General features: G+C 37.6%; 1 protein-coding gene across 9 annotated transcripts in view; it reads left to right on the forward strand.

Moving 5' to 3' along the window:
* The window catches only part of CADPS2 (calcium dependent secretion activator 2), a 490,835-nt gene that overhangs the window by 419,762 nt on the left and 46,782 nt on the right, over nucleotides 1-24,291 (forward strand). For 4 of the 9 annotated variants that reach the window (XM_024757759.1, XM_024757760.1, XM_024757763.1 and 1 more), the window contains 5 exons: nucleotides 1,057-1,198; nucleotides 6,102-6,257; nucleotides 7,639-7,786; nucleotides 8,513-8,527; nucleotides 15,371-15,445. In XM_024757759.1, the coding sequence (XP_024613527.1) occupies nucleotides 1,057-1,198; nucleotides 6,102-6,257; nucleotides 7,639-7,786; nucleotides 8,513-8,527; nucleotides 15,371-15,445 (536 nt within the window). The remainder of the gene's footprint in view (nucleotides 1-1,056; nucleotides 1,199-6,101; nucleotides 6,258-7,638; nucleotides 7,787-8,512; nucleotides 8,528-15,370; nucleotides 15,446-24,291) is intronic. The other 5 variants (XM_024757764.1, XM_024757761.1, XM_024757768.1 and 2 more) reach the window with 2 other exon arrangements.

Raw genomic sequence — 24,291 nt, forward strand, 5'->3', positions numbered from 1 at the left:
TTTTTTTTTTTTTTTTTTTTTTTTTGCGGTACGCAAAGCACTAGCAGATTCAGTGTCTGGGGAGAGCTAGATTTCCTGGCTCACAGACAGCTGTCTGCTCACTGTATCTTCAAGGGTGAAAGGGTCAAGGGAATGTTTCTGGGGTCTCTTTGATAAGGATCCTAATCCTGTTCTTGAGGGCTCTGCCCTAGACCTGATCATCTCCCAAAGATCCCATCTCCTAATACCATCATACTGGGAGTTAGGATTTCAACATATGAATTTGGGAGAGACACATTCAGTCTACAGCACTGACCTGTGTTCTAATAAAACTATGACCTGTGCATAGAAAGCAGCCATCTTTTAGTGGAGGTAAGTGCATCTTGTCCAGCAGTCCTGTCCCAGTAGTGCAAATTCTTAGACGTCTGCAACGGCTTCAGGTTGGATGTCCTATATCATAATTCAGTGAAGACTAACGGACAACTAAAAAATGCATGTGATATGCTGACTTTTTTAATACCCATGTGAAAAAGTAAATGCCTAAGAAGAAAATCCACAAATAACTAAAAAGTTCATGAAGCAGAATAGCCATTCGCAAGGCCACAGTCACCCTCTTGCTGAATTAAACTAGTGTATCTCTTAGAAGCAATCAAACTTATCTCTTAGAATTCAACAGGTTTAGCTCTTCTGTGATACACAGCATACCACAGGTATTCTAACTCTGTTTAATTGCTGTATTTACACGTGTCAAGACCTTCAGGGAATTCGGCAGCTCCCTTGAATCTCCAGCAAGTGGTCAGATGTCTCGTGTGCTAAACCTCTTAGAAAATAAAACCATACCACCTGGCAGGAACATTTTATAGAGATATAATCTATCTGTGGTTTTGACAGCCATATATAGGAGGTCAATTGTACTTCTTGATCAATTTTCATGACACGATATCCAATATGAGGGGCCAGACCTCTGTATTTTATTGGTTCTGTGTCAGACTCTTGCCAGAAAAGTTTTTCGTCCATATTTTCCAAATGCCTGATATTATCCCTCTGACAAACACTGTTTCTGCTTGACTATTTCAGCACTTCTATGTAATGGAAAATTTCATAAACACTTGCAAGAAATCTTTGTGCCCTTGGTTGTCCGCTACGTGGATCTCATGGAGTCCTCCATCGCCCAGTCAATTCACAGAGGTTTTGAGCAAGAGACATGGCAGCCTGTCAAGTAGGTATCTTGCCTAGTGTCCACAGAGCCCCTGTCTCTTCTATGCTGACCTTATGACTTTACACGTGGCCATCTGTAGTTGTTGCTTATGGTGGTCCCTTCCCACGTTGTTTGTTTCTTTACAGGAATATCGCCAACAGTCTTCCCAATGTAGCTCTTCCAAAAGTTCCAAGTCTGCCTCTTAATCTTCCACAGATTCCTAGCTTTTCTACTCCTTCGTGGATGGCTTCTTTATATGAGTCCACGTGTGTATCCCTCACTTATTTCCTGGTGGTGTGTTAGCTGGTGCATGGCCTGGGCTGTATTCTGTGCAGATGTGTTTAGATTGCATGGCATTTATCATTGGTTGAGGAATACTATGTTTGATTTTATTTGTTTTGAGTTTTTGAAGCTATTAAGCTAAGCTTAGCATATCAATGATAAATAATATAGATTTTTAAAAAAAAATACTCACTGGTTTGATGTCGTTCATATGTAATCTGTGGGGCAAGGGTCATTTTGTGACCCAGGTTGTAGACTCCAGTCTAAGTGGTATAACCAGAGTTCTCCATATTCAGACAAGCAGTGTGGTTAACGGTTGGTATGTATCTCCAGGATCCTTAGTTGGCTCCAGCTTTGTTACTGCCACTTGATTTATCTTGTATATGTAGAAAAACCTATTTGTAAGAACAGTTTCAAGAACATAATCTTTTTCTGCTTTAATCTTAGTCTCACCTTTAAAGAAATAATAATGCAGGCTGCAGAGAATGGGTTGTCCTTTGTTTCTCAGTACCAACAAGTTCTTCTTTTGTCCTTTCATATATCATTTGATGCACCTTGTTATTTTTAAGTAATCTTTTTTTTTTTGCGGTACATGGGCCTCTCACTGTTGTGGCCTCTCCCGTTGCGGAGCACAGGCTCTGGACGCGCAGGCTCAGAGGCCATGGCTCACAGGCCCAGCCGCTCCGCGGCATGTGGGATCTTCCCAGACCAGGGCACGAACCCGTGTCCCCTGCATCGGCAGGCGGACTCTCAACCACTGCGCCACCAGGGGAGCCCTAAGTAATCTTTATATCATTACAAACCATATTTATTAACTCCACATTTTGCTGAGCCTACCTATTGCAGATTCAGTAACCAAGAGTCATTAAAGTGAAAAGGACATGGGCTTTGAAATCAATCAGCCCCACATTTAGATCCCAGCTTATTCATTGTTAAGTCTTCCTTTGCCTCAGTTTCCTCAACTCTAAAATGGTTATGACACCTAACTTAAAGACGTTTTTTGTGAGAATTTTTTAAAAAACTGAAAAGTGCCTGGCACAGCACAGGGTCTCGATAGATGATAACCACTCCTGTTCTACATTATGATTGTTATTACTATAATTATTATTACATTATCGTCAGTCATCATTATTACTCATAACTGTATGGTTGTCAAAAGTATGAGCCCCACAGCAATCAAATGAACTCAATAACAGCCCGTGCTTTGTACAAGGTCTCTCATGAAGTCAGCTAGAAAGAATAATAATTATAAGAAGAAAATTAGCTACCATTTATAGAGAAGTTGTTATATAAAGTGCCAAATTCTTTATCTCGGTTAAGCTTTGTAACAACCCTGTGAGGTAAATGTCACTTTCCCTATTTTACAGTTAAGGAAACTAAGTCACAAAGAAGTCAAAAGGCAAAACTTACGAGTGTCTCACAGTAAGCAAATGACAAAGACAAGATTTGGACCCAGGTTTGCTTGACTCCAAAGCTCTCACTCCGATTATTAATATATTTTGCTTCCAGAGAATATACTGATTAAAAAGTTGTCCAACATCCAAAACCTATCCCATCACCACATGTCAAATCTATTCCCAGTCTAATCTGCATATAATCCAAAAAAAGAGAGAGAAACAAAGACCAAGGAAGAGAATGATAATTTGCAAAATAGTTTGGCAGTTTTTCTCCAAATTAAACATCAACACTATACTCATAATAATTATTAAGATATTAGGTTACATGTGAATCTTTTTCTTACAAGCAAATGCTTTGGGCTTTACAAGTGGTGTCTGTGTGTCCTCAGTTATCTAGGAAGTGTAGTGAACCTTTCTAAGTTTATGATTTTTTTTTTTGTACTTCTTTACATGGTTTTCTAATTTAACTCTTCTTCCTCATTTCCCATCTGTTTAACATCCTTGATTTTAATGAAGAACACTATTTTGGGCACTGCCTTGTGAAATTTAGTGGGGGTTTTTTGTAATTACTCTATTAGCTTTGAGATATATGTGAGCCCTAAATCTCATTATTAGGAGCCCCTTTTTAAAAATAACCTGTCTCAGGACAGGAATGTCCTGTCTTTATAACAAATTGTGACTTTGTAAATAAAGTGCTTCTACTTTCATCATCCTGGGCAAATAAAAAATTATGTTTTACAAGTTAGTTACCATTATCTTTACCTGCCAAGGTTTTCAACACTAGGCTTTGTGTCAAGGTGGCCAGAATTACTGATAATGTTCTGATGTCATTGCAAAGTTTTTTTTAACTTTTCTTATAAAGCATTAAATAACAAGAAAAAAATCCCATTTCACATATATAAGGAGTTAAAAATACAACTACTGATAAAGAGAAATAATACCAAACTATCCATGAGTCTGAAGATGCATCTCTACATACTCATGTATAAATCACCTTAAGAGGTGCTCCTCCAAATCTCTCGCTGTATATAAAATCTTCATTCTGGGTTTTTTCGCTCTAGAAGTGAATGCCAGTCAGGTAAGTTTACTGCTGGCATTCTGAGAAAATGATCTCAGACTCCATTTTTCGCGTTTGAATTCTTTAATCTGTTACTAATACTTCGAGGGATAGGTCACTGATTAGAAATAATTTTAAAATGAAAAAGCTCTGAATAAATTGCGGGTTATACATGCCAGCTTGAGAGAAAACCTATTTACATTTTTTCATCTATTTGATTATAACAAACTCTTGTTATCTTAATTACATTCCCAATTAAGCACATGTATCATTCAGAATCTCACCATAACATCAAAGAACAGAAAAAAACATATATCCATCTTCTCTATAAAGATTTAATTGTCACATACGATGAGAAAGTCCATTTTTAATAGAATTCTACCTTTACTATTTGGGGGTTTGTTTTGATGGTGGCTTTTGTTGCTGTTGTTTTGTTGTGCTGTTACTTATATTCCTCCAAATTAGAAAATTATAAGAAGTAGATTTGCTTCTTTGATAATTATATTCAATAGCTCTTAAAACATAGTTCCTCTGTCTACTAAATTGTACACTACAGATGTACAGGAGGATTTTGCTTCAGGACTTTTTTCTCTTATTTTTTTATTATATAAATGGCAAAATGGAAAATTGACTCTAGTGTTTTCGCAGACATTTTTTACAGCAATGTCAGCATGGTTGTCTGGTTCTTTTGTTTAATGATACATTTGGGGCACTGAATATTAAGGTTTGGAGATATTAAGTGAGGGAAGTGCTATGGGTAGTGTTCACTGCTTTGCTGTGATCGTTCCCTTGAGAATTTAACTCTGAGGACGTCTTGGCTAGACGAGGAGATCATGAGGAATTACTGGCAAAATGGGAGGAGGAAAGCACAGTAGATTGGTGATGGAGCGAAGATGCTGGGCGCTGCAGGGCAGAAATAAGCTTTTAATTAGCCAGAGCAGGAGGTGATTGTTTTTACGCTGGCTAATTAAGATATATTTAGCTAAACAATGTGGTTATTTAAAAGACTTTCCTTTTTTATAAAATTTTTCTACCATGCCCTTGTGATAAGTTAATTTTATTTTAATATTTTTCTTTTACAAACCTAAAATATAAATTTTAGGTTAGTGTATGTTAAAATGTTGGGAAGCTAAGCAGAAATAAATCATACAGCAGTTTTTGTTTTTTTCTTTTTCTTTTGTTCTCTTTTACAATTAAGTTTCAGTATACATAGGAATATTTTATTTTCAAATCATCTATTTTCCCATTAGGCTGTATACTTGCTTAATGAAAAGTAATAATATCATCCTTTACTCAAATATGATATACTCTGACACAAATTACCTTCTCACATGGTGTGAAAATATGGTCCCTAGAGTAACGTTACCGTAGTAGTGAATGCGTAGCAGACCTTGGCTCCAGGGTTAGATAGATGGAAGGACCTGAAATATATGATGGTACTCCAACTTGAGAGCACCTTGAATATCTTTTCTCTGTTAGACCATACCTGGTACTAAGTTAGGTTTGATTATGAACGAGAAAAGGCACAAAGCATTTCAAAGTAAAAGTAAGATTTGCTTCCCTACCCAGCCTGTTACTTCATTCCCAGCACCTGTTTCACCTTTACCTGTAACTGAGAAATTTAAGGCCCTGAAGGCTACATACCTACAGATAAACAGAAGCCATCATCATGGCTGTCATCATGATGACAGAGGCACATATGCATGAGTTAAATAAAGCTGCTAGTTGCTGTTATATTAATTTTCTTGCATAAAACATACTTTTCTGAATATCTAGGAGGAAATGTGTATTTTATCTTTATCCTAGAGATTGGTAAAGAACAATTTAAGATGTTTGTTCCTATGTATATAATTTGATTTCCTTAGTAAAGAATCATTATTCATTTTACCCCTTTTTAATGAAACCCTACTACTATATTTCCATTTTGTTCTTCTTGCCTTATTCATTAAGAAGAAGTGAAAAAAAAAAAAAAAAAAGAAGACGTGAAAGGGGAAAATTAGAAGGTTGAACAAAGAAAATATTGATCACTAGGGGGTTTACGTAGTATTTCTTCACTGATGGCAAGTGATACAGAAAAGAAGAAACAATGTTTTGATGGCAAGTGATACAGAAAAGAAGAAACAATGGATTGGTGAGGCAGCTAACAGTGGAAGTTCACGATGTTCTTCATTTTTCCCTTTTCTTCTAGCAATGGCTCAGCAACATCAGAAGACCTCTTTTGGAAACTTGATGCACTGCAAATGTTTGTATTTGATCTTCACTGGCCAGAACAAGAATTTGCCCATCACTTAGAGCAAAGACTTAAACTAATGGCCAGTGATATGATAGAGGCCTGTGTCAAAAGGTAGACATGTATTTTCAAGTTGCTGCTTACTCTGCCGACTCCCAAAATACCACTTTACACCAAGTCTCTTCTATATAATTGTCACAAGGAAGGTTTCAACATGTACCACTTTTCCGAAATTTCAAGGACATTAGATCCTTTGACCTGAATTCTGGGGACCCATGTAATTGATAAAATTGGCCTGCTACTTTTTCTCGGGCCTCCTAACCATTACCCTCATCAATAGCACCCATACCGTATTAATCCTTTCTGTTGTGCTTATTATCCTCTGGGAATACTGTGCTTTAAATTCCCAAAGCAATACTTCCTGAGACATATGGAGGAGATCTGTTAAGTACTTTATGCATTACTTACTGTGTCTGTGTGCTGTGAAATGACATGGCAAACTCCATGGATGATCATTGCCATCAATTGTTCTGTTTTTTGGCATTCTCTATCCACATCGGATGAATTCCGAGTATCTATTTACATTCTTTCGCAACTTAACCAGAAATAAGTTATGAGGCTTTGGATTCTTCCACGTGTGCTTTCCTTTTCTTTAATACTTTTTACAAAATCAGTATTGCATCCTAATTGGCATTGTTTTCCCCATTGCCCTTGTTCACAATATGTGCAAGAACAATGAGGGCAGCATACGGGAATAACAAATTCTGGTTGGAGCAATTAATAATCCTGAATTCTTTAAAGCAAGAAAAATCCTGTCTTTAGAATAATGTTTAATGGCTTTGTAAAGCAAGGCCATGAATTAGATTATTTAATGTTTAAAAAAACTCATGTTCGTCATCTGTGATTCTGATGTATCAAATCTATGGATATTCTTTGGATACTTTAGCAAAACCATTTCCAAACTACCTGTTATGCAGTTTCTTTAAAAAACCTAAATGCAACTTCAGGTATTTGAAAGAGAAACTAAATGACATAAAAGAATTACACATTCTCCATTGCACACTGATTATGGTGTTTTAGTGTTTTCTAGACTTGTCCTTTTTTTTGATGTGGTGAACACTCACACAGAGGATTTGTTCTGCTTTAACATAGAGAAGCAGGTGATTTTTCTACTTGGATATTCATTCAGACAGTTAAGCGCAACTATGAGGTTTTTCCATGAAAAGTACACACTAGATGTAACAAATAGCTTCATTTGGGTAGAAATATTGTCTGAGCGACTGCAAAAACTATGTTTAATAGAAAATACCACAGTCTGATCTTTTCGTACGAGACACCTGAAAAGAAGAGCATCCTACCTCCTAGCTGCCAGGCAATGCCACACCCCATATCTGCATGTTTTAAATTAGCATCTTGTAGTTTTGATTTCACTTTTACAAAACAGGTGGGACATATGTCAGAAGTTCTTACTCTGAATTCATGTTTTAATGAATAGAACAAGAACTGCATTCGAACTCAAGCTGCAAAAGGCAAGCAAAACAACTGACTTGCGCATCCCAGCCTCTGTGTGTACAATGTTTAATGTATTAGTTGATGCCAAAAAGCAAAGCACCAAACTCTGTGCCCTGGATGGAGGACAGGAGGTAAGTGGAGACTGAATGTCCCATGTGGAAATGCACCACTGGGTGCCCTGGTGGAGGAGGATTCTGTTTCTAGAAGTCTCTCACTTGACTAGATTAAAAAGACCAAGTTCCCCCATACAAGTGTTTGATCTTTACTATAATAATGGAATGCCCCTTTATCCTTTGCTCTTGTCAATTTCTTCTTTTTAATATAAAGACTGCCCAAAATTTTACAAGTGGCCATTGAATTTCAGATATATCTTTTAACGGCTTAGGTGTTGTGTATTTACATAAACCTTGCTTTTCACAAGCAAATGAGAAAGCTAGAAAGCTACTTACTTTGTTTATACAAATATAGAGTATCCAGAGTTTGCGTACAAAAAACAGGCCACAGAAAATAGGGCATGAAATATTTTATTTACACAAAAGTTTCCATTTCTTTTAAACATCAAGTAGAAATGTACTTAAAGATCGGGCTTTGCTTTTCTTCAATAAATACCCCATTGTTTCAATTTGATTTCTATTTTGTTTGATTCTATACTCAGAAATACAGTTTATTTTACCCCATGATTTATTTTTGTTGAGAGTGGTGAGTGGGTGAAATGGATCTCTTTTTCTTAGATTATTTGTTTAAGTTGATGTTTTATTGCATCTTTTCCCATGGTAATTACCTTTTCATCATTTCTTTATTTTTCCCTTATGTTCTCCTTCATCATCTTTTCTTTTCCCCCCCATGGCATGATCCAGTTTGGTAGTCAGTGGGTAAGTTTCTTTTTTTTAAAAAAAGCACATTATCATTTGAATTATTATTTTCGTATGTGTACATTTTTTATTTTCATCTTTTCAAATTAAAATAATATAATTAATTCCATTTTCAGGTTTTTGGTTTCTGCGTATAACACTACATAGCAATACCCAATGACTCATTAAAACACGTGTAGATACTTATACCTTAAATAGTGTCAAGGGGAATGTTTCTTCCCTGTTAAGCTGCAGAATCAGCAAACTACTTTAAAATTTTTAAAGATAAGATTATTTTAAACCAAATGAATTCACCCTCCTTTAAATTCTAAATAAATTCAGAAGCAGAGTGATAGTTAACATTTTCAAGATGCATATACCTGTATTATGTACTTTCATTAATACTAGAAGAATTTAGAGTTTGGGGCTTTGGATGACATATAGCATATATGAGGGTGACCTCTAAATTTGAGGACCAGGAGGCAACTCTTAAGGTCACTTCATACAGAAGAACCCAGATGTGGATTTCAGTGAGGGACATGCCCACCATGGTAACAGCCTTTCCTCCCACTCATGGTGTGGGATGTAACCATCATCAGAGGCAGGGAAGAGGCAGGCCTGTGTCAGGAGCCTTCTTCCTCCCTGACACAAGGTTTTCTTGAGGTACTACCCAGAACCTCAGGAGGAATACAGTTTGAAAACCTTTTAGAAATAAACAAATGAGACCTAATGAAACTTAAAAGCTTTTGCACAGCAAAGGAAACCATAAACACGATGAAAACACAACCCTCAGGATGGGAGAAAATATTTGCAAATTAAGCAACTGACAAAGGATTACTCTCCAAAATATACAAACAGCTCATGCAGCTCAATATCAAAAAAACAAACAACCCAATCAAAATATGGGTAGAAGACCTAAATAGACATTTCTCCAAAGAAGACATACAGATGGACAAGAAGCACATGAAAGGATGCCCAACATCACTAATCATTAGAAAAATGCAAATCAAAACCGCAATGAGGTATCACCTCACACCAGTCAGAATGGCCATCATCAAAAAATCTAGAAACAATAAATGCTGGAGAGGGTGTGGAGAAAAGGGAACCCTCTTGCACTGTTGGTGGGAATGTAAATTGATACACAGCCACTATGGAGAACAGTAGGGAGGTTCCTTAAAAAAACTAAAAATAGAACTACCATATGACCCAGCAATCCCACTACTGGGCATATACCCAGGGAAAACCATAATCCAAAAAGAGTCATGTACCACAGTGTTCATTGCAGCACTGTTTACAATAGCCAGGACATGGATGCAACCTAAATGTCCATCAACAGAGGAATGGATAAAGAAGATGTGGTACATATATACAATGGAATATTACTCAGCCATAGAAAGGAACAAAATTGGGTCATTTGTAGAGACATGGATGGACCTAGAGACAGTCATACAGAGTGAAGTAAGTCAGAAAGAGAAAAATATCATATATTAACACATATATGTGGAATCTGAAAAAATGGGTATAGATGATCTTATTTACAAAGCAGAAATAGAGACACAGACATGGGGAACAAACGTATGGACACCAAGGGGGAAGCAGGGGGTGGTGGTGGTGGTGGGATGAATTGGGAGATTGGGATTGACTGTATGATACATACACTATTGATACTATGTATGAAATAGATAACTAATGACCTAAATGAGAAGGAAATCCAAAAAAGAGGGGATATATTTATACATATAGCTGATTCACTTTGCTGTACAGTATAAACTGACACAGTATTGTAAAGCAGCTATACTCCAATATAAAAAAAAAAAATCCTTCTCCAGAAGGATTCACGCATTATGGATTTCTCACTGATTTTTAATGCACCCAAAGTTCATTGTTCTGTAGTGTTCAGGTATTCAGTGAACACAAGTTGCTGAACCACTTTGTTTCTTGTTCAAACCAGTCATCTTTAAAAAAAAAAAAAAACATAGAACTATATCTTAATCATGTTCTTATCAAAAAATTATATCTAATGAGACAATAAAATCTAAAATTTTCAAAAAAAAGAAAACCTTTTATACCTACAGGATTGACTAAATATTTTTTAATAGGTCAAATGCTTTTGTGCTCTACGAATATGTTAAATCTTACAAGTCTTACAGTTGACACCTGGGAATCAAATTCAGAACCAACTCTTCACTGGGCTAACAATTCTCATCCAAGCAGAAAGGCTTAAGTAACTGCTAGGAGGATGAGAAGGCCCACTATTTGTGAATTTCATACTTTTTAACCCAGAGATAAACATTAACTATGTGGCCATAACTTATGTGCGTGTACACATCTTTCATTCTTTGAGCAATTCAGGGGGAAAAGATGTGTTTCTAATACCACAGCATACAACCATACAGACACATTAAGTAGCTGGTATGTGTTGTAGAGTGTTCAGTAATTATTCTCTGATCTCTTATGATGTGATTTATTATTTCTAATTACCTGAATGAGTAGGCAGCTGGCTTGGCTCTCAATGGCTCATAACCACCTTCTCTTGGTTTTCTATAGCCAGATGTAAGCCTTTGATTGTCTGCTTGGGAACATTGCCTTAAGTCTCTTTATACACACATCCATTTCTCATCAGGTTGATAGAATGATCTTGCCTCTTCCATTAATACTGAATTTATCCATTTGTTCTTATTTTTACACGCACTGCAGTACCTGATACTGACAGGCACGTAATAAATATTTGTTGAATGAGCAGACTGATTTTTTTTTTGCTTTAAAAATATTACCCCCATTTAAAAAAAAAAAAAAATCCTCCTCTGTAAGAAACAACTCACTGTAGGACTCTGAAAGCAAAACGGGCACAAATGACAAAACATTGTTGCATTGTCAAATGATTCTTTACATTAATAGGTGGATGGTTTTGAAGAGTAATCTGCTATTGTTCATTATGTTTGCACCTGTACCTTCTCACCAGAGACAATTAGTTTCCCACAACTTTCACACAATTAATATAGTTCAAAATGTGCAGGTGTAAAACTCATTAGCAACCCTGAAAAGTGGTAAACAAGAATTTCAATGCAAAAGAAGTATTTTATACTTTGCTTTTAATCTCCAGGAAATATATGCACATAATTGCACAGCCTTTTCCTCCCTGTACGTGTTTGAGACAAGTTTTGGAATTATTGCAAAGTGGTGAATACATTACCTACAGAGGTGAACCAACGGACCCCACTGTATAGCAAGCAACAAATAAAGTTGTTGGAAAAACTAGATTATTACACAATTTGGAACCTTATAAAAATATATACTACATTGGTAAACCTAGCAGATTTTTTTTTTTTTTTTTCTAAATTTAAGGGAATTACCTCTCCACAGTCTCTAGTAAATTTGTTATACCGTCATTGCTGGGATAAAACCTTCCCAGCTCCTTACCCACAGTGAAGCCTCTTCTGGGCTCCTAAATTATGATTCTGTTTTCTTACGTGGCACACAATGATGCAAGCACTCTGGGCCACAGCCCAGAACAGCATTTAATGGAGTGATTAGTGAGTGAATGATCTGCTCTTGTGACAGCTGTGTGTAATGAGTCAGCAATCTCAGGCCAGGCCCTCAGGGACAGATGTGGGGATCAGAAAACCACCAGTGTTTAGAAATCCTCCTTATCCATTCCTGCAGAAAAGCAGATGACTGCGTGGGCCTTAGGCAGTCATATGCTCTGAGAACCACTGTACCTCATGGTCCGTCCATTGAAGATGGAAGCACATTAATGGAGCCACTCGGGAGTCCCTACTTATGTGGGATTTGTTCTCCGTTGCAGTAAAATACTTCCGTTACCAGAACAATCCAATCCAACAGAAGGACCAAAATCTTTTAAGAATGCTGGATTGCAGTGGCATTTGATTAGTCTTCGTTTCTTGCGCGTTTCCTCATGAGAACAGTCCGGTGAAATGAGAATATTTACCCACATATAGGGGGGCCAGGATTTCAGACCTGTGCCTGATCTGAATTCCCTGGGCTCCGTGAAGTAAAAATTCCTCAACGGTCATCTTAATCTAAGTTCGGAGTCATCTACTGGAGAAGCAAGGCACCAGCGGTTTACTTTTGAGGGCAGATGTGGGGAGAATTAGTCTAAGAATGGTCTGGAAGTTACCAAAACCCTGGTCTGTAGAATCACTGATCCAACTTGAAATATCCTGATAGGAATTTTATTTATAGGCTTTTATGGTTGCCGAGAAAAAGTTTGCAAGTTTTTCACAAAAATTTGGTCTGCTAATCTAAATGAAAAACCTATCAGTTTTAGCTTAGGAAATGTAAATGTCTCCAGATAAATTCTCTTCTTACCTGTTTTGAGGTTTTTGTATGCGTCTGTATTTGTCTTTGGAAGCTATCTGGATCTCCTAAGGAATAACTTTTTCTACCTAATTATCTATTATCTGTATGTGGCATTTCTGAACTATTCTCTTTGCAGAATATGTATGTAAACTATGAATTCTCGGGCCACCTCCCCATTTCCACCCACAGTTCTCCTAGACCACCTCTACCAACTGTGCAACTAGAGCAGACTCTGGAAGTTCCCAACAGCTTTCAGATTTAGAATTAGTGTAAGAGCTAATCAGAGAAATTTACAGTAGCAAAATCTCATATTTAAAAAATCTAGCAACTCTTATACTATTTGGGTTTGCCCCCTAGGTAACACATTTAAGATGTATAGTAATTCTCTTTCTTCCTTTTTGACTTTCTCTCTCTCTCTCTCTCCTTCCCTCCATCTCTGCTTTTGGCTAGATTAGATATGAAAGAAAACAGCAGTCAAAAGATGTGTATAGCAGGAGAATTTGATGGCTCCTAGAGTCTGTGGCTTTCCCTGCCTTTCGATAAAAAAGATATAAATGGCCTCTTCAGTGGCTCATCTCTTGACTTTAAGAATTGACAAAATCGGTCCAATGCAAAAGTTTAACATGTATAAGCTCTACTATTTTATATCCAATAGCCTTCTGATGGCATTTCATTATTTTTGAGTTAAAAATAAAGTTTATGGCAAAGGGAGATGAACATGGAGGATAAGGCATATTTAAGAAGATGGAACTGTTTGCAGGTTCGGGCGCCTCAACCCCTGAATGTTCTGTAGCACTTTCCATGTAAGAGGGATGAGAGAAGCTTGAAGCCCATCTCCTGTATCCCTTTCTTATTCTACCCCAAAGAGGAGGGAGCCTCAGGCTGCTATTTTAGCTCTTCCTGCTACACAGACACGAATTTGGAGAGAGAAGGATTTGAAAAGAGTGTGTGCATGGAGGGAGAGCTGCTGAGCACATTTGCATAAGCTCCTCCACTGCCGAGGCATTGGAACAGTTTCAGCTGGTGGGGGCCAGGGGAAGTGATGTTTTTGTACCTGTATCTGTGGGGGGCTTCCTGGACATCTCAACTACCAGCCAGGTTTTTCAGGTTCTTCCTCTTCTGCCTTGCTTTTCTTTGTTCTCTTCCCTTTTCCTTCTCTTCAAGCTGTTCTGAAAGCAAAAGTGTCAGTACTACAGCAGTAGAAATCCCCCATCTAGGTTTCCATTCTGTTTGTCCTTTGGGGAGCACAAATTTGAGGATCAGTAAGGCTTTACGTGAGATGGACGCTTAGTATTTTGTTTCACTGAGTGGAATACATGCCTAGAAATTTCCTTGTTCATATATGTGTGCTTAATTTTAGACCACTTGTCAACATACACATGCATACACACACACAAGCAGGAAAAGAAAATAATTCACATGCTCCAAAATTATGCTTCCTTTCTTCATTATTTGTGCAGGTAAATGATGGCTTGTAACTGTCAGAGCCTGTGGGGAGACCTCATTCCTGCGTATTCCAACGCAGACCTAAGTTGGTGTTTTGTTCTGTGTGGAAACTTTGAGACATGTTTTCAGAAGAAAAAATAGCTTTCAAAAACTTACATCTTTGGAAACCATTCACCCAGCAGCTGTTAAGTTGGTCTAATGTTTATACTGACCTGAGTACTTTTACTCTATGCATTATGTTAGCTGTTGCAAGAAGCCTTGAACCATCAAGATAGGGTTAGTCTTTACAAGTCACATTCTCTGTGAAGTGTGCCTTCACACACTGTCAAAGCCCGAAGCTCCTGCTAGCTTAAGAAGGGGACTCTCTAGTATTCTCTAAAGAAAGCAAAAAAAGAGTCTTTCAGGTTTATTTTAAATACATCTTTTTTGCATTTACTTAAAGGCGTCTTTTTCAGAGGAAGCAGTAATAAAACTATGGGGAGTGAGTGCCGTTTCATTATACCTTTTATGGCCTATTAATTTGTTACCATCTATCACCTTTGTTGATGAAATTTTAATTTTGCCCTTGCTTGAGCGTATTGTAAGAATTGTATAAACTGCGGCTCCCTGTGCTGACAAAAAGGTCCTTTCAGTGTGAACAATTGGGAGCTCATTTTATTTCTAGAGCACATTTAAAATAACTTATGAATGAGAGTTGTCAGACATGAAATGCTGTATTAATTAAATCTTTTTCCAGTCTTTTTGCTTCTCCAGCTAAACCAACCCTTTAGAAAAATACACAGCCACCTTAATTATAGAGGAGAAGACAAAAAGTATCCTTCACATTCCTTCTCCTGAATAAGAATAAGAACTCAATTCATCTATATAATAACCCCATTAGCTGCTTCACTCAACAGAGCACATGGGAAAATTTTCAAACCCCACAATGTAAAAACTGTTGATTGGGTGGATCGTTTTCAAGGTTTTGTTCTTCTAATGTGCAAAATGGCCATTTTGTATAAATCGGATATGCCATAACTAGTAGCTTTAAAACATTTGACTTACGACAAAAGTTTTGTGTCCACATCAACTAATGCATCATTGTCTTTTAATATCTAGCAGCAGTACCATTCGAAAATAGATGATTTGATTGACAACACTGTAAAAGAAATCATTTCACTTCTAGTTTCAAAGGTAAGGTATTTTTTATTTACCTTTTTAAATCACATTAAATAATTTTCAACTGAGACTTTTTAGAAATACCTGTCTTAGGTTTCTAAATACCTAATGGAGAAATAGTAGCTTTAAAGACAGATGCAAGAAAAGTTCAAATTTTAAGAAAAGTTATGAGCAAACTATGAACACTTTGTCAGTAACTTTTGGTTTTTCATTTATAATTAATTTTGGCTTTTCTTGCAATTGTTGTCTTTCTAAAAATAACTCTATCTTCCAGTAATACCTTATTCTTTCTCATTCATGTTCTCTTATTGTTTATCTCCACGGATGAGTTGAGTCGTCATCAGTTCTTGGATTTAGCCTCTTTTTTTGTGGTGACAGCACTGGGACTCTAGGTCTGGAAATTTGAGGCTTCAGATATCTTTGACAAAAGCTATGGCCTTTAGCTGTATAAGGAGAGATGAAGTATAAGTGAGTGTTCCACTGAGTGATTAGGTGATTTAAAATCCCGCTAAGGTGGAACAGACTGCCATAGATGACATTTGAGATCAGGGTCTGATAGGAAAAGAGATGAACAACCGGAGAGCACGGGGAGCTGAAAGAGGGTAAGGAGAGAGGATGGATTTCTCCCAAAGAGTCACTTTCATAAGAGCGGGTGCTGAATCAAAGAGCCCTAGACCAGGCTTCATAAGACAATTGGAAGAATGTGCAAAAAGCAAAGGAAAAGCCACCCTCAATTCGATAAACAGACAAAGAACACATTGTTTAGAAAAGACAAAAATAGAGGTGCCCAACAAGCATGAAAGCTGTTAAGCCTCAACAGTTTAAGGAATACCAACAAAGCTAAAATTTATATAATATTTTTATAGCAAATTAGCATAGATGTTTTTAAGCTATCACCCAGTTTTAGAAAAGGTGAAGTGGGACACTCACATTTTCTATTTATGGGAGTATAAATGGCTACAGCCTTTCTAGAAGATAGTTTGGAACTATGTCAAGTACATTAATACCCCTTCACCTAAAACTCTTTCTGCGTTTCTTTTTTCTTACTACTCAGAGAGATGCACAAAATTTATATACATTGATAGATGTCACATTATTTCTAATGAAAAATACAGGAATCAACTTTAACATGAGGGCAACGGTAAAGTAAATTATGGGACATCTGTATTAATTAAGTTTGCTTTCAAAGACTATAATGTTAAAGGAAAATTTCATAATATCGTGGTAAGTGGGAAAAAAGCTGACTATTTAGAAATGTAAACTATGATCTGAATTGTCATCACATAGAGAAAAGACAGATAAACACCACAGTACCAACAGAGCTTTTATCTAGGTGGTGGGGTTATAGTTGATTCAGGGGTGGTGGGGTTCAAATTGTTTTGTGCTTCCTAATTCTCTGGTAACAGATCTTGAGGTAGAAAATAAGTCACAAAGAAAGGGGATTTTAGAACTGCACCACCTCCCCAGTTTGTTCTTGCCCCCCAGCTTCTACCCCAGCACTGAACACCTACACTTAAAACACAAATTCACCAGCAGGGGGAAAGGAGAAGTGTTAACAGGAAAGCCATCTGGGAGGTAGAGGAAGAGGTGGATCACTGGAGAATGAAGCTTCTACAGGAAGAACCATGAGATTCCCACCCTCCCAGGAGCCCAGCCCAGCAGCTTACAGCCCATAGAACAGACATAGTTCACCTTGCACCTTTATTGTCGGCGAGCCATCCAGGGAAATTTTATCCGGGTAGAGCCTTCCCATCAGCACAGTTCTCCTGTGGAAGTTGTCTTCTGTGAGAAGGGTACATAAAGAGAGCCACTGAATTGCAAGCATGCAGTTGATAAAGGGTTAAATAGGCAAAAAGGCTACAATGAGTTTTGGTTTGGGGCGAAGGGGAGGAAGGGTTGCAGAAAAGGCAGGAAGGTCTATACATCATTTCTGCATTTGTTTCTGGCAAAGTAAAAGACTTAAATTTTTCTATATCAAATGCATCTGGTTAATTGAAAAAATAGTATATTTGAGTCAAGCTGGGAAATGGTGTCCTAGAGATCAGCACTATGAAATAGAACTTTCTGTGATGATAGAAATGTTTATCCTTCACCATCCAGTATGGTAACTAGTAGCCACATGTGGTTGTGGAACACTTGAGACGTGGCTAGTGCACCTGAGGAATTGAAATTTTGATTTTACTTAATTGTAATTAATTTTAACTTATATAGTCTAATGTAACTAGCTATTATATTTAGAAATCAGGTCTAGATTATAGTTTTTCTCTCTGGATCCATTCCCCTGCAGTCAAATGGCACTTTTTAATAATCTTTAGTTGAAAAGAATAAAATAAATTAATTTGATAGTTTTGACAACTGTCTTAAGCTTCCATCAAAGATGACAATAAATGGTGCATTTTATTTCATTAAACAAAGATGAATAAGATTCTGTAATACAATCCTTAAACGTTAGCATGCCAAAAAATTGCCTGAGAGCTTTTTAAAATACAGATGCCTTAGCCCTGCTTTCCAGAAGTTTTGGAAGAAGGGCAGGAATGTGCATGTTTAACCAGTCACCATGGTGATTTTGATGTAGGAGTCCCTGAGCCAGACTTTTAAAACCACTGCTCTGATGACCCTCTACTTAGATGGACATGCAAACTACCTTGAAACTTCAGTATATTTAAAAACAAGACAACCCCTTAGATAGTATGTTCCCATTTATCTTCACCAAAGAAGAAATGACTTTTTTAAAGGAGGTATTTATGGAGTACCTACTGTGAAGCAGCTACTATACATATGTTATTTAATTCAAACTACATAGCACCTATGGAATGGGTGGACTTACCCTATTTCACAGAGAGGAATGTAATCTTCAAAGTAGTACAGTAAACTGATCAGAGCCACACACCTAATAAGTGCAAGAGTTGGGATTCAAACCTTTGAGTTTCAGATTCCTAATCCAGTGCACTTGCTGATTCCATATCTCCAGGAAATCAGTAAAAAGCAAAAGACTAAAAATTAAAATATGTAACTTCTACATTAACTGTCTTTATTCTGGAAAATTCTAAGAGCTGTGTCCTAGACATTTTTATAGCATATTAATTAATTCAATATAGAGTAGATGCATAAAATAGTGAATTCCTTGTATTGTATCCCAAATGTTTCTGCCCATATTTCAATTCTTCTGTGCATATTGAGAAATACGTTTGCTACATTCTTTTCATCTCTTAAGTTCAACTTCTGCATCCTCCTTTTATCCACATGTCTTCACAAATATTTTGAGAATGATCCAGGGCTCTTAATCACATGTAACACTCAACAGGATGTGTCCCACCTGCACACACATTTCCCATGCCTAGAAAAGATCTTGGCTTTCCATCTCTATGTTCTCTCTCCACCTAGCAGCTAAATGGTGGGATTCTTGGGTTTCCATCTTTAGTCTTCTTTTGAATTCATTCTATATATATATCTGTGACTTTCACACTTCTGGTTTAACTATATGCTGATGATTTCTGTACCTGAGAGGTAGTATGGAATCATGGTTAAAAGCCCAACTACAGGGCTTCCCTGGTGGCGCAGTGGTTGAGAGTCCACCTGCCGATGCAGGGGATATGGGTTTGTGCCCTGGTCCAGGAAGATCCCACATGCCGTGGAGCGGCTGGGCCCGTGAGCCATGGCCACTGAGCCTGCGTGTCCGGAGCCTGTGCTCCGCAATGGGAGAGGCCACAACAGTGAGAGGCCCGTGGACTGCAAAAAAAAAAAAAAAAAAAGCCCAACTACAGGCCTGAGGAGTTTAATGTCTTCATCATTAGAGCAATGAGAAGTCACTGAATGGTTGGAGAGGCAGGGAGTAGGGGTATAGAGTTAATCATATTTGCATTGTAAGACAATTCATTTGATTGCCCACAGCAAACAGATTGAGAGGGAGTAGTAAGGAGGCTATAACATTGGTCTCTATTGGACTAGTCCAAAGACATTTAAGATATACAGTGGGCAGGGTGCCATAGACTGAATGTTTGTGTCCCCCCAAAATTCATATATTGAAACCTAATCCCTAATGTGATGGTATTTGGTGGTGGGACCTTTGGGAGGTGATACGGTCATGAGGTTAGAGCCATCATAAATGGGATTAGTGGCCTTATAAAAAACACCCCACAGGAGTTGAGTGTCCTGTGAGGAGCTTCAGTGCACATCCCAAGCTGAGGTGTCGGCCCAGCCATTTCACGAGGAGCTCTGGTCTGAAGGCCGGGGGCAAGGCCTCTGCATGGGGCCCATTATGAGCAAGTGAAACAGACTAAGCACAAAGGGAGAAAAGGTGGATGGGCTAGGCCTGAAGTGAGATTGCCCGATTTATGTCCTTTCCAGAAGAAATGTGGATCCTCAAGCAACAGGAGCTATGTGGCTGACAGGGTCTTGGTGCCCCAGCCAGGTGTCAGGCCTGAGCCTCTGAGGTGGGAGAGCCGAGTTCAGGACATTGGACCACCAGAGACCTCCCGGCCCCAGGTAATATCAATCAGCAAGAGCGCTCCCAGAGATCTCCGTCTCAACGCTAAGACCCAGCTCCACTCAACAACCAGCAAGCTCCAGTGCTGGACACCCCATGCCAAACAACTAGCAAGACAGGAACACAATCCCACCCATTAGCAGAGAGACTGCCTAAAATCATAATAAGTTCACAGATACCCCAAAACACACCACCAGACATGGTACTGTCCACCAGAAAGACAAGATCCAACTTCATCCACCAGAACACAGGCATCAGTCCCCTCCACCACAAAGCCTACACAACCCACTGAACCAACCTTACCCACTGGGGACAGACACCAAAAACAACAGGAATTACGAACCTGCAGCCTGTGAAAAGGAGACCCCAAACACAGTAAGTTAAGCAAAATGAGAAGACCGAGAAATACACAGTTGATGAAGGAGCAAGGTAAAAACCCACCAGACCAAACAAATGAAGAGAAAATCGGCAGTCTACCTGAAAAAGAATTCAGAGTAATGGTAGTAAAGAAGATCCAAAATCTTGGAAATAGAATGGAGAAAATACAAGAAACATTTAACAAGGACCTAGAAGAACTAAAGAGCAAACAAACGATGAACAACAGAAAAAGTGAAATTAAAAATTCTCTACAAGGAATCAGCAGAATAACCGAGACAGAAGAGCGGATAAGTGACCTGGAAGATAAAATAGTGGAAATGACTATTGCAGAGCAGAATAAAGAAAAAAGAATGAAAAGAATTGAGGACAGTCTCAAAGACCTCTGGAACAACATTAAACGCACCAACATTCGAATTATAGGGGTCCCAGAAGAAGAAGAGAAAAAGAAAAGGACTGAGAAAATACTGGAAGAGGTTATAGTTGAAAACTTCCCTAATATGGGAAAGGAAATAGTCAATCAACTCCAGGAAGCACAGAAAGTCCCATACAGGATAAATCCAAGGAGAAACACGCCAAGACACATATTAACCAAACTATCAAAATTTAAATACAAAGAAAAAATATTAAAAGCAGCAAGGGAAAAGCAACAAATAACATACAAGGGAATCCCCATAAGGTTAACAGCTGATTTCTTAGCAGAAACTCTGCAAGCCAGAAGGGAGTGGCAGGACATATTTAAAATGATGAAAGGGAAAAACCTACAATCAAGATTACCCTACCCAGCAAGGATCTCATTCAGGTTCGACAGAGAAATTAAAACCTTTGCAGATAAGCAAAAGCTAAGAGAATTCAGCACCACCAAACCAGCTTTACAACAAATGCTAAAGGAACTTCTCTAGGCAGGAAATACAAGAGAAGGAAAAGACCTATGAAAACAAACCCAAAACAATTAAGAAAATGGTAATAAGAAGATACATATCAATAATTACCTTAAATACAAATGGATTAAATGCTCCAACCAAAAGACATAGACTGGATGAATGGATACAAAAACAAGACCCATATATTTGCTGTCTACAAGAGACCCACTTCAGACCTAGGGACACATACAGACTGAAAGTAAGGGGATGGAAAAAGATATTCCATGCAAATGGAAATCAAAAGAAAGCTGGAGTAGCAATTCTCATATCAGACAAAATAGATTTTAAAATAAAGACTATTAGAAGAGACAAAGAAGGACACCACATAATGATCAAGGGATCGATCCAAGAAGAAGATATAACAATTGTAAATATTTGTGCACCCAACATAGGAGCACCTCAGTATATTAGGCAAATGATAACAGCCGTAAAAGGGAAAAGTGACAGTGACACAATCATAGTAGGGGACTTTAACACCCCACTTTCACCAATGGACAGATCATCCAAAATGAAAATAAATAAGGAAACACAAGCTTTAAATGACACATTAAACCAGATGGACTTAATTGATATTTATAGGACACTCCATCCAAAAACAACAGAATACACTTGTGTCTCACGTGCTTATGGACCATTCTCCAGGATAGATCATATCTTGGGTCACAAATCAAACCTTGGTAAATTTAAGAAAATTGAAATCGTATCAAGTATCTTTTCCAACCACAATGTTATGAGACTAGATATCAATTACAGAAAAAAAAAAACTGTAAAAAATACAAATACATGGAGGCCAAACAATATGCTACTAAATAAACAAGAGATCAATGAAGAAATCAAAGAGGAAATCAGAAAATACCTAGGAACAAATGACAATGAAAACACGACGACCCAGAACCTAGGGGATGCAGCAAAAGCAGTTCGAAGAGGGAAGTTTATGGCAAAACAATCCTACCTCAAGAAACAAGAAAAATGTCAAATAAACAACCTAACCTTACACCTAAAGCAATTAGAGAAAGAAGAACAGAAAATACCAGAGTTAGCAGAAGCAAAGAAATCATAAAGATCAGATCAGAAATAAATGAAAAAGAAATGAAGGAAACAATAGCAAAGATCAATAAAAGTAAAAGCTGGTTCTTTGAGAAGATAAACAAAATTGATAAACCATTAGCCAGACTCATCAAGAAAAAAAGGGAGAAGACACAAACCAACAGAATTAGAAATGAAGAAGGAGAAGTATCAACTGACACTGCAGAAATACAAAGGATCATGAGAGATTATAGCAAGCAACTATGTGCCAATCAAATGGACAACCTGGAAGAAATGGACAATTCTTAGAAAAACACAACCTTCCGAAACTGAACCAGGAAGAAATAGAAAACATAAACAGACCAATAACAAGTACTGAAATTGAAACAGCAATTAAAAATCTTCCAACAAACAAAAGCCCAGGACCAGATGGCTTCACAGGTGAATTCTATAAAACATTTAGGGAAGAGCTAACACCATCCTTCTCAAGCTCTTCCAAAATATAGCAGAGGGAGCAACACTCCCAAACTCATTCTACAAGGTCACCATCACCCTGATACCAAAACTAGACAAAGGTGTCACAAGAAAAGAAAACTACAGGCCAGTATCACTGATGAACTTAGATGCAAAAATCCTCTACAAAATACTAGCCAACAGAATCCAACAGCGCTTTAAAAGGACCATACACCATGATCAAGTGAGGTTTATCCCAGGAATGCAAGGATTCTTCAATATACGCAAATCAATCACTGTAATACACCCTATTAACAAACTGAAGGATAAAAACCATATGATCATCTCAACAGATGCAGAAAAAGCTTTCAACAAATTTCAACACCAATTTATGATAAAAACTATCAAGAAAGTAGGCATAGAGGGAACTTATCTCAACATAATAAAGGCCATATATGATAAACCCACAGCCAACATCATTCTCAATGGTGAAAAACTGAAACCATCTCCACTAAGATCAGGAACAAGACAAGGTTGTCCACTCTCACCGCTGTTATTCAACATAGTGTTGGAAGTTTTAGCCACAGCAATCAGAGAAGAAAAAGAAATAAGAGGAATCCAAATCGGAAAAGAAGAAGTAAAACTGTCACTGTTTGCAGATGACATGATACTATACATAGAGAATCCTAAAGATGCTACCAGAAAACTACTAGAGCTAATCAATGAATTTGGTAAAGTAGCAGGATACAAAATTAATGCACAGAAATCTCTTGCATTCCTATACACTAATGATGAAAAATCTGAAAGAGGAATTAAGGAAACACTCCCATTTACCACTGCAACACAAAGAACAAAATACCGAGGAATAAACCTACCTAAGGAGACAAAAGATCTATATGCAGAAAACTATAAGACACTGATGAAAGAAATTTAAAATGATACAGACAGATGGAGAGATTTACCATGTTCTTGGATTGGAGGAGTCAACATTGTGAAAATGACTATACTATCCAAAAGAATCTACAGAGTCAGTGCAATCCCTATCAAACTACCAATGGCATTTTTCACAGAACCAGACCAAAAATATCACAATTTATATGGAAACACAAAAGACCCCGAATAGCCAAAGCAATCTTGAGAAAGAAAAATGGAGCTGGAGGAATCAGGCTCCCAGACTTCACACTATACTACAAAGCTACAGTAATCAAGACAGTATGGTACTGGCACAAAAACAGAAATATAGATCAATGGAACAGGACAGAAAGCCCAGAGATAAACCCACGTACATATGGCCACCTTATCTTTGATAAAGGAGGCAAGAATATACAATGGAGAAAAGACAGCCTCTTCAATAAATGGTGCTGGGAAAACTGGACAGCTACATGTAAAAGAATGAAATTGGAACACACCCTAACACCATATCCAAAAATAAGCTCAAAATGGATTAAAGACCTAAACGTAGGCCAGAAAGTATAAAATTCTTAGAGGAAAACATAGGAAGAACACTCTATGACATAAATCACAGCAAGATCCTTTTTGACCCACCTCCTAGAGAAATGGAAATAAAAACAAAAATAAACAAATGGGACCTAATGAAA

This window comes from Neophocaena asiaeorientalis, unplaced genomic scaffold (assembly GCF_003031525.2).
Source record: "Neophocaena asiaeorientalis asiaeorientalis breed wild unplaced genomic scaffold, Neophocaena_asiaeorientalis_V1.1 scaffold116, whole genome shotgun sequence".
NCBI classification, from domain to species: Eukaryota; Metazoa; Chordata; class Mammalia; order Artiodactyla; family Phocoenidae; genus Neophocaena; species Neophocaena asiaeorientalis.